Below are 12,062 nucleotides of genomic sequence, written 5' to 3'. Positions count from 1 at the left end.
TAATGGTAAATTCGGCATTTTGGTAAAATATAAACAAGAAATGCCAGATAAACTAATAGAAATTCGGCCTATTTAATTGTCCAAAAAGAAAACGACAAAAACACGATACTCAAAATAATTTCATTAAGCTGATATTTGTTTAAATTTAATTACACAAAATAATGAACTTTGGCCATATTTGTATGATTTTCAGACATTTGTGTTTTATTATTAAGTGCCAGATTAATCTGACTTGAATTTAAATAATCGGGAGGGATGGGTTTCCATGGAAGCAAGCCTGGTTTAAACTGGTAATCTCACCTCAGGTTGTAAAAGAAGGACACGACCACACGATTAAAATGTTTGTTTTACTATAAACTCAAAATTACAATTTGTGTTTTTAAGCATGTGGTATAATCAACATTTAAAAGTCTTTATTCAAACGTTTTTCCCTTTCCAGCGGAAATGTTCGTCATTTTTAACGTGTCTCGCAACAACAAGCCCTTTAATAGTGTTCTTCACGTGTCTGTTTCATATTCCTTTTCATTTTTGGCAATAGTAAATCCCACAAACAAAAAGTACCGCTAGTTCGCTACCATTGATGCATCTCTGTACCAAAGGCAGCGTCAGCAAAAAAATTCAGATCTGTACAGGAAAACATTATTTGGCAAAAGGAAAAAAAAAATGCAACCTGCTTCATCGTCCTTTGATAAATACTTCAAAAATATTGCCAGTTTATTTCCAGAAACAACCTCACGTACCAGACGATGAAAATAAAAAAAGATTAAGTGAAATGTAAATAAAGACATTTTGCTTTTTGTACAACTTTCATCGTAATTAATCGTTAGAAATAAATAATAATAATAAAAAAAAAAAGGATTCAATCATTGTACTTCAAGTTGCAACAGAACGAGAAGGGAAAGAAAACGTGATTGATTCACACATACACACACACACAAACTCCATTTTTACAAGTGCACCATGAATCTGTTATATTCTTAAAAAAAGTGTAGAAACAAACTATTGAATAAAGTCTTGTGGTCTTAAACGTTCCAGAGAGGCGTTAAATTACCTGAACGTGAGTGGAACGTGTTTTTAACCCTCTCATGCTCCCTTTACTTTTTTTCTATTGCTCGTATATCGTAGAAGAATAGAAGACGTCCCCTCTGTCTTTATCTCATCCTCGTCGAGTTCACAAAAAACATCCATCTCAGAGGAGGAGTTCATTTGGCTGTCGAGGACGTTTAATAAAGATCAGTGGCTGAACAGGGAGGAGGAGGAGGAGGAGGAGGAAGAAGGGGAAGATGACGAGGAGGAAACGAAGCGACTGCAGGATGCACCGAAGACGGAGAAAGGTCGACGGCAGTCTTCGTGACTGAAGGAGTGGAGAAAAAAAAGAAATCGGTTGGTGGAGTTTCCGGAGGGAAGTGGAGGGAAGGCTTCACGTGGCTCGTTGTAAACCGTGACGTAACAAAGTGTTTCTGAGTACCGTTAATGCAGAAAGAAGTCGTGTGTAAACTATTACGCAAAAAAGAAAATTCAAGTCGTTTTTTCGTGTCGTGACGACGTGTCGACATGCAGTGAAATGGCGGAGGAGGCGTGTCCGCCCCTCTAGCTGGCCTCCAGCAGCTTGGCCAGCGTGTCCCTCAGCTCGGTCAGCTCGAAGATCTTGGTGTCCAGCAGCTCCAGCAGCGAGCGCAGACTCTGACGGAAAGCTTCTCTCTCCAGCTGGCTGCTCTCCAGTCGCTGCTCCAGGTCGCTCAGCTGGAACTCCAGCGTCTGGTTCCTCGACTCCGTGTCCTGACAAACACACTGGTGTTATTCACGTGGAAACACAACGACTGAAGATGCTGCAGACGGGACTCGTGAACTGACTACGTGATGTTTCTCTGATGTCAGTGAGGCCGTTGTAGAAGCTGCTTCCTTCAAAGGCCGCAGTTCAACACTGATTGTGTGAATTATTTACTTCATATAAAAACATTTGTAACTTCCAGGTCTGAAAAATGAGGTCGATGCAGAAGTGTCTTAAACTGCAATACCACCGAGTGCCACTAGAGGTCGGCTCCAAAAAGCCTCCGGCTCCATTGGCTCCCATTCAACTTCTCTCATCAAATACAAAGTCAATAAAAATGTCTCCACCAGTTATCTCGGTGTTGTTAGCTAAAGTCGCTCCTTCTTATTAGTTTTCTGGAGGTCCATCTGAAAATAATCCGTCATTAATTAGAAAATAAGTTTAAAAAAGTCCTGTTTTGAGGTGGCGTGTCTGTTTGATTGACAGGCCTGTGGTGCAGTCAGGTTACAGCTATCGGTGGGCGGGACGTAGTGTTGTCAGGTTTCCAATCAGATCAGTCATTTGCTGTGTTCCGGTCATGTTTCTTGACGTTTCCGCTCCAGAACTGATTCCTTGTACTCGCTGTGATTAAAAGACATTTGTGATCTAAATGAGTAAATTTAAGAAGTTTGATCAGATATAAACAAACTGCTGGGATCCACAGCTCGTCTCTAAATGTGTTCACTGACTGATGATTTTCGATTTTATTAACAATTAAATGGTTTATTTGTGTCTTCGCGGCTGATTCAGCTCCAGTTTTTGGACTTAAGTGGTGCTCATATTTACAGACTGTAGAAGACGACTGAACGCAACATCATCATCATCATCATCAGTAACACCGGGTGTGTTTCTCACCTGCAGTTTCTGAGTGAGGAAGTCCTTCTGAGACCTGAACTCACCGACACTCTCCACCTCCGCTCTCAGTCTCTCCAGCTCCTGGAACGTGAACATCACATCAGAGGACGGAGGGACGTCACGAGTTCTGCTTCACGTTTGTTTTTACTGTTACTGAAGATGACGACAATCCAAAATAACATCGAAATGTAGTAAACGAAAACAAACGGGCTCCTCCCACCTCCTCTTTGTCCCTCAGAGCCGCCTCCAGCTCCTCGATCGTTCGGTTCAGTTCCGTCTTCTGAGATTTGATCACCGTCGTTTGGCCGCTCACACACTCCAGCTCCGTCACCTGCAGCGCGAACACACACGCACACACAGACACACGAACACACACAAAACCACACAAAACCAGCATCTAGATGTGGTTACTGTGTCAGTGTGTGGTTTGTCTTTGTGTGTGTTACTTCAGTGTGCGTGTGTGCGTGTGTGTGTGTGTGTGTGTAACGTGGTACCCGTGTGTGCAGCCTCTCTGCCTCTTCCTGATAGGCCGCCAGCTGCTGCTTCCACTGCTTCACGTTGGCCGTGGACTCGAGCAGCGCCGCCGTCAGTTTGGCGTTGTTCCCCTTCAGCGCCTCCAGCTCCGCCTCCCAGTGCTTGTTGATGCTGGATGAGCTGCAGACGAGAGGAAACGACCGTCAGTCTCTTTGATTCATCGTCACTGGATTCTAGATTCATCTGTTCGGAGTCTCTCTCGGCAAACAGCCGGCTCCTCGGATCAGTGATGAAGGAAGTCAAGTTAGCAGCAACGCACCAAACAAACAGGCTCTGCTGCATTCAGTGTTTCAGTCCGGAAGTGAAAGTTCAGAGCTTTTTGTTGATATTGAGTTCCTGTAAGAGTTACCTGAGCAGAGGTTTACCTGTGAGAGAAGGGCAGGGCATTCAGGGAAAGCTCTGCTCTGGGCTCGGGGGGCTGAGGTGTTTGAGGTGTTCCTCTGTCGTCGTCCGTCCCGTTGATGGTCTCCGAGGTCACGGGTGACTGCAGGTCGCCCGGAGCCGACTCCTGGTTTCACACGGTGGCGAAACACAAAACAAAGTGAGAGGAAACTTTTATTTTGTTCAACTCTTCAGTAGATTTCCTGCCGAGAGTCGGAGGAGATCGAATCAGACAGGAAGAGGAGAAGGATGAGGAGAAGGAGGAGAAGGAGGAGAAGGATGAGAAGGAGGATGAAGGAGGAGGAGGAGGAGGAGGAGGAGGAGTGATGGCAGCAGACAGACAGACTGGATTATTATAACAGCAGCAGTAAGTGATGATGAGAGTCTGTTAAAGAATCTGCAGGGAGACACCTGAGGAGGAGAAGGAGGAGGAGGACCGTCTGAGTCATAAATTGATTCTTTCTGTTAGTTTTACCTTCTTTTTACCCGGCTTGTTGATTGACAACACATTCCTTCTTACAGCGCCACCCTGAGGAGGAATCATGAGGTTAGCATAGCGGCTACAGCAGCAGGATGTTAGCACGACGTCGAGGGGAACAAAGAGCAGAGAAATGTCTCACGAGACTGAAGTTAGTTCATCTGATGTTTCTAACGAGCAGCGATGCACACATGTTGGTGTCATCTGATCTCATTAATATGTCAACACCCCCCCCCCCCCGGTTATTAACAAAAGATGTTCAGTTTACTGGTGTAAAAGATGAAACCATCAAACAGTCCAATAGAAGCAGAACTCTGACCAACAGCTGGTCAGTCTGTAACTCTCCTCCTTCTCTTCCTCCTCCTCCTCCTCTTCCTCCTGTAAACCGCAGGACTTCTTCCTGCTGACATTTCTTTTAATGCTGATGTTTTCTTCTGAATTTTAACTCCAGCTGATCATCTGGGACACGGTTCACGTCTCACTGCTGGAAGCAGCTACATCAGTATCGTCTCCGTCAGCATCACGACCGTCTGTTCATCTGAACTAGTGTGTGTGTGTGTGTGTGTGTGTGTGTGTGTGTGTGTGTGTGTTACCTGAGAGGGCGTGCTGCTGAGCTCCATCTTCTCCTGAGACTTCTCCTTCGCTAACCGCGCCGCCTCCTTGAACTCCGAAAACTTCTCCGCAAACTGGAGGAGATAGAAGCAGCTGAAACTACAGCTCAGACTAAAACTCTGCTCCCACTTCCTGTTAGAGAAGAGGCCCCTCCCCCTCTCACCTTGACCAGGTGGCTCTCCGAGGGGAAGCCCAGCCCGTACACGGTGTTGGCCCGGCTGTCGGCCCACTGGCCAAACTTCTGGGATGTCTTGGTGAAGGTCATGTTGGGGGTGATGGTGCTGTTGATAATGGCCTGAGGAGGAGGGAACCATGTGACAGTATGTTAAAACCTCATTGGTTTAAAAGACAGGTCCAGCTGTCGGTGGGCGGCGGCCTCTGACAGGAACACGCTGTTATCTGCAGAGGGGGGGGGGCGGAGCCTCGTGCAGACGTGGGTTTGTGTTGAGGTGATGTCGTGATCGACCAGCTTCACCTCAGTTTATTTTATTATTTCATTCGAAGTTCCACACTGAACATGATGACGGCTGCTGTTGTTGTGCGTCTGTGTAGACTTGTTGTTGTCTGGGTGATGGCTTCCTTCAGCAGCAGCAGCCCACCTCATCGCTGCTATTTCCAGCAGAGCTCCGTTAACCCGAGAGGTTCTTGCGTAACCGTCTCTGACTCCGTCCTGCTCCGCCGAGGAACACATGAGCTGCTTCTTATTATATTCATGATGAGATCAAACGTTATTGATCCCAACTGCTGGGATTTAAGAGATTATTTTTTTAAAGCTCAAGGTGACATCATCAGTAATCTGATGGTTGAGCAGGTTGTTGTTTTTAACCTTCATTTAGCAGGAAGCTGAGGAAATAATATAAATATATGAATAACTGTCATCTGAACGTAAAGCTGATCTCCCCCAGCAGCCGACATCAAAACCACACCGGAGCTAAATAAACACAGTGTGTACTGATTTACTAAGATCTCAAATAAAGGGTATTAAATTGCGTATTCCTTCCAAAATTTTGCACATTTGTTTTGCACCCGTTTTGCTGGTGATTTAAGAATAATTGCGTCATTGAAATCAGGTGCAAATCGCTGTGTCTAAATGAGGGGTTTGCGTGTGTTAAAGTGATTCCAGCAGTGGAAGACAGCAACCGCAAAAGGAAATCTGATCCCATTTGAAATATAAAAATAACAAGAACAAAACACTTTATAGGAGATTATTAGCAAGAAAGTCAATACTGTGGGAAAAACAAAAAGGCGAGAAAAAAAGAAAAAAAAAGGCTTGACGATAAAACGTGGGCAAATATAACAGGAGGGACGGTGGATGAGATGCTCTAACAAACACCGATCGGCAGGTGCAGATCTTTCTGTGATGAGCAGGTGACTTTTTATGCAGAAGATACCTGTGAATTCTGCGGGACTCATTGAGGACCTGTGACGACACACCTGAATAACGGGACTGGGTGGGATATCCAAGCGGCGATACGCTGGAACGACCCAGAGGCAGGAACATGCTGAGTCGTAAGAAGTTTTGACATTGCTGGTATTTCGTGGCTCCTCCTTGTTATTGGCTGTCAATCATCATTCAGTTCATTCAATAACTCAGAAATGTCATCGCCGGACAGACGATATGTCTGAATAGTTTTTCCCTCTGACATCTAAACAAAACGTTTCCTCGGGTGTAAAACAACGTTCTCTGCGTATTCTTTAGTTTCTCTGCGTCTCCTTCTCACCACAATAAGAGCAGCCGTCTCTCCTGATTGTTTACCTGATTAATAGGTTCCTTTCAGTCGTACTAAAATACACAACAATCACTTCTCCTGTTTCTACTTTCAGGTTTTGTGTACCGTTACACACTGTGTACTGTTACACACTGTCCATTGTGTACTGTTACACACTGTCCATTGTGTACTGTTACACACTGTCCATTGTGTACTGTTACACACCTTGGAGCCCTCCAGACTGATGATCCGATAAACATTCCTGGTACTGTCGAAGAAGTAGGAGACGGTGACGGCGTGTTTACTGGTGGGAACCCAGTTCTTCTTGGTGTTTGGGTCGATCTGGAAGACGTGGGCCCGAGTACTGAAGATGGGCTGCTCTCTGCTCAGAGACAGAGGAGGAAGAGGAGGAAGAGGAGGAGGAGGAGACAGGAAGGACAGACGGAGCGATCAGTATCTCAACACATGAAATGACTGATGAGTGACTGAACAGCAGCCTGTGAGGAGGAAACAAGCTTCAGTCACACCAGGACATTTACATCGGGGTTTTTTTCAGTTTTTTCTCTCCTAAGTATTATTATAATTTTAATTATTATTATGATAATAGTGTAGCTTTAGTCTCTCCTGTCATCTCCCAGACAATCCAGCCGAACATCGCGCTAACAGCTAGCGGCGCTTTGAGCTAAATGCTAGCCGGCAGGAGAACACGCGCGTTTATGTTGTTTGTGTTCACGCTGCTGTGAGACTGTCACTCGTTTCATTTGACACCACTTTCACACCATCACAGCTGGAGGACAGTGGTAGGCTGTTAACGCAGCGATGCCAGAGGTGACCTGGAGGCACCTGTGCAGACATACAGAGATCAGCGGGCGCTGGATGACTTCCAGCTCTGCAACGGATGAAATGATTTCCCGGGTCTGGGATTAAAAACAGAACAAGGTCTGACTGGACAGTTGGAAGGGGACACTGATGGAACCCAACTGGAACCAACTGGAACCTACAAAATCCAACAGAACCCGACCGGAACCTACAGAACCCGACTGGAACCTACAGAACCCGACTGGAACCAGTCCTGGATCGTTGACATCTTCTGTCACTCTGTGGCCAATCAGACAGAAATAAAAAGAAAAAAGATGCCGCAGCGGCTTCATGCTACAATGAGTCAATAAGAGGCTGAAGTGAGACCACAGATTTCTTCATGGAACTAAATGCGTGTCCCTCTATGTGTCCCTCTTCGTGTCCCTCTTCGTGTCCCTCTTCGTGTCCCGGCTCCAACAGCTCTTTATCGCCACTCTGTGAGCCTCTCATAAAAATCTGTCTGCAGCTTCCCGGGGAGGAGGACGTGAGCTGGGAGCCGAGCGTACCAGGACTCCTCTGGCACCGGCGATTGTTCACACGAAACTCGCTGCGTCTCTGTGTGTTAATTAAGTTAGCGGAGGCTTGGCAGATGTTATTTAAAGACTTGTTAATCAGAGGGACGGTGGCGATGTGAGGCGGCTCAGACTGGAAGGACTCTACAACATGAATACAGTCCAGAGAGCTGATTGAAACATTAAAATAAAGCTTCAGATGAGACTGAATGTGTTGGAGGTTCGGTGTGAGTCAGCGATCGTCACGAAGACTTCCTGCCTGGTTACAGCGGTGCTATCTACCAGGACACGCTCCACATGAGCTCTAATATAAACCACGTGAGGTTTCACACGGGATGGTTGGAGAGGAACAAGACTCCCGAATGATCTCGTATCGTATTCACGGTGGTCACAGAAACGTGTGGATCTGCGATACTTCATGTTGATCAAGACGTGAAGCTTCTTATACTTCTTCCTGGAGGTTGTTGGTTCCTCCTGTTCCATGAACATCTCTGTACTGAACTCCGTCTCTAAACTTTCTCGTATACCCTCTTGTATTTGGTAGTGTGTGTATCTACGGGAGATTGTGTGTCCACTGTGAGCCCATAATCCCTTTTCACAATGAAGCGCATGTGGCATTCAGTCTCAATGACGGGAACGTGACCACAGATGTTATCAGATCAGCAGTTCTCCACGTACGGCCCGCAGATCCATTCATGACAACAGAAGACACACACACACACACACACACACACACACACACACACAGTGTTTTCAACAAAGACGTCCTCTGTTTGTGGTGATAATATTCAGATGATCCTCCCAACAGTTTTTTAAATCAGTACACGTTACAGTCATCTGGCACACAGAAGCTGGTTGGTGCCACATTTACTGACTTCAACGAGGATTGTTGATCATTAGTTTTAAAAAGTCCAATGATGCTCATTAATGATGCAGTTTTCCTTCGTCTTCCTCTGGATATTAATACATACTGTAATCTTGCTTTAACTTTAACCACAGCGGCAGCCAATGATTATTTTCACAGTTAATCCATCTTATTTTTCATAATTCTTTCTTAGCAGAAATGTGCTTTTTAAAGGGAATTAAAACACATCAAAGTTAAATGAACAGAACCAAAAGATTGATTTTCATGAATGAAGTGAGCCACGTGACGCACTGTTGAGAAACAAGGCCGCGTTTTTAGTGAGAAAAGTCAATGGACTTCTGAATGAGACGAGAGCAGTTTCCCTTCAGCTTTAAAAATATATTTCTTAATTTTAATATATTCTCATTTCAAAAACGGCCTTTTTTTTCCCTTCAAAACTATTTCTAAAACAACAGTAAAAAGTCACATGAATTCCTGTGTCCATAATAAACAGCAGTAACCGTTCATCACCAATACTGTCAATGAAGGAATAACAATAATCTGCTGTGTCGTCATGGCAACAGCTCATGTGACTCAGGGCCGGTCATGAGCTGAACATCCTCCAACTTCGGCGCTCCCTCCTGCCCACATGCTCTCTGGCCCGATCCGATCCGTGTCCCTGTGGGTTCACCCACTCAGGGGGAGGCAGCCGGGCCTGGCAGGACCGAGCCTCCGGTCCAACTCCCATATGTTGTTCACAGACCTGCTGCTGTCAGCTGCAGAGAGCACCGACCGCATAACAGAGATCGCGTTTTCTTTAGGTAACAGTGAAATGAGCAGCGTCTCTCCCACTCCGTCTGAATGTGTCTGTTTCATTCGTCTCCAGTGACCACTAGTGATGAGAACTCACTTCCACACAAGAGGTGCTAAACACGATAAGACGTCTGTGCTCATTGAGCCTCATTTGAATGTTTTATTATACATTTTTGACGTATTTCAGGTTTGCAAAAGACCGAACACAGCTCACCGAGTCTGTAATTCAGAACCTGAACCGACAGGTCCCGACTGACTCAGTCTATTTAATTATTCCAGCAGGTTTGAGAGGGTCGGGCTCTGCGCTGCGCTGGATAAATGAACCGTGCCGGGGAGCTGTGGGTCTCTGATGGTGTGTCGGACTAAAAGAAAAAAAGACTAAACCCAGAGGAGGGTTTGGTGAAACGAGCGTCACAAATAGACCGTTTTAAATCAGCAGCTCTACAGCTGCGAGTTCACAGGTGAATCTTTCTGTTCAGTCCAGCTGCACCAGCACAACCATGCAGGAGATTTTCTCTGGCAACAAAAACTTAAAAGAAGAGCAGGCAGAGATGTTCAGGTCTGTTGGAGGAACGGAGGGAAACAACACCCAGAACTAATAAACCTGCCGTAAGCTGACGGTAACAGGAGGAAGAAAGTGGACATTAAGAGCTGCGATCAGTACTTCTGTTTGTTCAGGTTGGTAGTGACCCGGGATACATATGCACTGAAAGAATGAGGTCACACGTGTTCCAGATTGCCTCCCGATGTGGTCGAGCAGACTGGACAGGAAGTGGAACGTATTCCTGGAGTTTCAGCTCGTTTCCAACCTTCTGTTACAGAGAACAGAAGACGAGGCTAATTAAAGGGAGCGTGAACACAGCCAGGACATGCTCTCCGCTCTCTGCTCTCCGCTCTCCGCCTGAGGAATTGATTGTTGACTGGATTACACCAGTCGGCCTTGAGAATTACTGAGGAGGTAAGCACCACCCCACCCCCTCCTACCCCCAACCACAATATGACAACAAACCAATCACATGCTACATCATCTGGAGTAAGAAGTAGGTCGCTGTTGATCAGGAGAGTGCCATACATCTACAGGTTCAGCTGCCTGCAGGAAACAGATTTCTCTCTTATCTCCTGCAGCTCCACATTAACTGCAACACTCCTCTTTTAACTGTTTCACGGAGCACTGACACCGTGTCTGTCCTGCTCTCAGCTCACCAGCAAGCAGTCTGCTTCATCACAGCCTAATCTTTTAGTTTCCGTAATCTAACATGTATGGAGGCTGTGTGTGTGTGTGTGGGGGGGGGGGGGGGGGGGGGGGCGCAATGACGGACGGCTGCTGCTGGGTTTAGAGAGGGGTGTAACGTGGGGTGTATCTGGGGCGTGTGGCCCGGGCCGGGACAGACTCTTCAGGTGTTTTCTAGCGGTGACAGGATGACAGGAGGACTTCGTTTAGTTAGCTACGGGAGGCTAGTCCGCGGTGTTTGCCAGACTGTGCGGCTGAGACTCATCTCCGGGTGCCCCGCTGACAGAAACAAAGTCACCCACACCCTAACCTGCCGAGACGATCACCGACAGCTACATACCCCATTTTGTCTGGATTGTGGTGCAAAGTTGAGGTAACCCCGCTGGCGGTCGGCGGTCTCCGGAGGGCGGTGTGACCGGGCTTGGAGGAGCTCCGGATCCCGATCTCCGTCTGAATAAAGCCGCACCGGGTCGGTGCGAGTTCACGGCACGGAGGAGCCTCTCCGCTGCTCTCTCTCTCTCTCTCTCAGTCCGACATGGCTCTCTGCGCTCTCACGGCCGTGGGTTCGTCATGTCTGGCTGGCTTTGGGTGTCGCTTTCATCCGAGCAGGCGTGTCGGTGCACGCATGATGACCGAGAGCACCCAGCGGCACGGCGCTAGCAGCTGCTACCGTTAGCCGAGTCAAATCCAAAACGATTATGGAGCTCAGCCGGGGAGGGGAGGGGAGGGGAGGGGGGACCGGGAATCACATCAGATCCGACCGGTCGAGTTGCGCTTTTAAAATCCAAAGTGGGAAAAAAAATACCGAAAAAAAAAAACGAGAAAATGTTAAGTTTGATGTCGCCGTTAAAACAGCAGCTGGATAAAGAAGCTAGCTTTTATCCACCGATGTCAGCTGGTGACTGAAATCTGATCACAGATGGCGGATAAAAAAATAAAAAATAAAAAAAACAACTTCTCATTCAGCCTTCAATCTGAACAAACCGACTCGGGTCCCAGTTTTAGTCGCTGGCTCTTTGTTGAAGTCCGCTGTGCCATTAAAGTCCTCCCACCGAGAGATATTACCGAGTTTTCCCGCCGCCGGTGAGACATTTAACGGTGCCCGGTGGTGTCAGACTTGTTCCCTCCGGACGGCGCTTCACCTCCGCTGCAGCCGGAGACACAAACAAACACTCCGGGCTTGATCATCACGTCCCGTCCCGTCCCGCCCGTCCTCCTCCCGAGATTACAGCCGCTCCGCGGACGTCGATGTTCCCACAAATGTACCGGCGGGACGTCCGTGATGTTCTCTCGCTAATTAACGAGCAGATTCTTCGTCTGTATTTTTCCACTTTATTTCGGTCAAACCGGGATTGAGAGGATGAAGGGAATCCGGTGCTGCTGCTCCTCCTTCGGCCGGTTCATCCCCTCTCATCATCGGCCCGT

At 47.0% G+C, this 12,062-nt stretch overlaps 1 protein-coding gene across 1 annotated transcript; it reads right to left on the bottom strand.

Annotated features, from left to right (window-relative positions):
- Positions 1-333: 333 nt before the first annotated feature.
- Positions 334-12,061, bottom strand: LOC138207489 (homer protein homolog 1-like). The gene is made up of 9 exons (XM_069164747.1): positions 10,978-12,061; positions 6,605-6,761; positions 4,834-4,965; positions 4,652-4,744; positions 3,565-3,707; positions 3,160-3,319; positions 2,886-2,996; positions 2,666-2,746; positions 334-1,779 (listed from the first exon to the last, which is right to left on the bottom strand). Exons 1-9 carry the CDS (start codon positions 10,980-10,982, stop codon positions 1,591-1,593), a joined length of 1,071 nt encoding a protein of 356 aa, XP_069020848.1. The 5' UTR covers positions 10,983-12,061; the 3' UTR covers positions 334-1,590.
- Position 12,062: the final 1 nt, after the last annotated feature.

The sequence above is a fragment of the Embiotoca jacksoni genome, unplaced genomic scaffold (genome assembly GCF_022577435.1).
Source record: "Embiotoca jacksoni isolate LCO1_2020_lvr unplaced genomic scaffold, fEmbJac1.0.p SCAF_10, whole genome shotgun sequence".
Classification (NCBI taxonomy): domain Eukaryota; kingdom Metazoa; phylum Chordata; class Actinopteri; family Embiotocidae; genus Embiotoca; species Embiotoca jacksoni.
Note: the sequence above shows the minus strand (reverse complement) of the source record. Positions and strands in the feature narration are given on the sequence as shown.